Below are 1,050 nucleotides of genomic sequence, written 5' to 3' on the forward strand. Positions count from 1 at the left end.
TGCATTGCTGTGCCCTGCCCTGTTCTGCCTTTATTATTGTTTCGATGTCGTCAAGTGGTCCAGCACCCCCCCCCCCCCCCCCCCCCTCAGCGGCTCTGGCCTCCCCTCCTCGGAGATGCACCTTCAGTCTTCCAGGGCTGTTGGCGGCTATTAAGTCCAGACTCGCGGCAGACCAAGCCCCAAATACGTTTGCGCGAATAGCTACATGCAACATACAGGCGGTGGTGGTACACAAGCAGCAGCTTGCTGACCTACTGCATAGCTATGGCAACACAAAACAAGAATCAGATGAGGTAATGATATGGGATGGCGGCGCGGCAGCTCAGCTCGGCCCCTCGTCTAGCCCATGGGATGAGAGCAAGCAAGACCAGGCCAAGACCAGACCCGCCCTGACTTGGCATGCGAGCCGGTCCGCAGATTCGAGAGGGCAAAGGCCCGGCCATCCAGGAGGCCATATCACGATCCTGCGCCCTCTGCGCCCATGCCAGCCAGCCCGAGCTTTTCACCTTTCTCGCGCTCAGCCGTCGCTTGCATCCAGGAGTCGCGCCTTGATCGTCCAGCTTGGACAGGGCTTCTTGGGGATCCTCGCCCGGGCCGCGTTGTGGACCCTCGGCAGCTCACAAATAGCCCAGCCCGCGGAGTGGTCACGAATCGTCAGCCCGGCTGCGACAACAGCCGCAAACAGATCCCCCTAGACAGCCCATCTTGTCCTGCCTCTCCGGCTGCTTGAAAGAGCCCCCATGAAACAATAAGATCTGGTCGCCTGACGCCGCCTACGTCACGCTGGCGCCGCGGATAGCCAGCCGCCCAGGACCAAAAAAGGCATCTTCAGATAGCCTGTAGAGCGAGCCCTAGACCCCAAATCGCACATCTCAAAATCTCACATGGCAGCGTGGCCATGGGTCCGATTGGTTGCTTCACCCACTTCCTGGCATGGGGAAGCCACAAGTACCTACAAGCACGGGTGGCTAGCCAGTGTGAGTGAGTGACTGACTGCCTGGAATCAAATGCGTGGGGAAGCTGTGCAAGGCTGCTGGGGGAGAAAGGAGC

The 1,050-nt window shown here is 59.9% G+C and overlaps 1 protein-coding gene across 1 annotated transcript; it reads left to right on the forward strand.

Annotated features, from left to right (window-relative positions):
* Window positions 1-44: 44 nt before the first annotated feature.
* On the forward strand, window positions 45-695 carry Triagg1_7209 (uncharacterized protein; the record flags this gene model as incomplete). The annotated part of the gene is made up of 1 exon (XM_062901920.1): window positions 45-695. One exon carries the CDS (start codon window positions 45-47, stop codon window positions 693-695), a length of 651 nt encoding a protein of 216 aa, XP_062753785.1.
* Between the last annotated feature and the right edge of the window lie 355 nt (window positions 696-1,050).

This window comes from Trichoderma aggressivum (genome assembly GCF_033847375.1).
Source record: "Trichoderma aggressivum f. europaeum strain CBS 100526 chromosome Unknown scaffold_031, whole genome shotgun sequence".
Lineage (NCBI taxonomy): Eukaryota > Fungi > Ascomycota > Sordariomycetes > Hypocreales > Hypocreaceae > Trichoderma > Trichoderma aggressivum.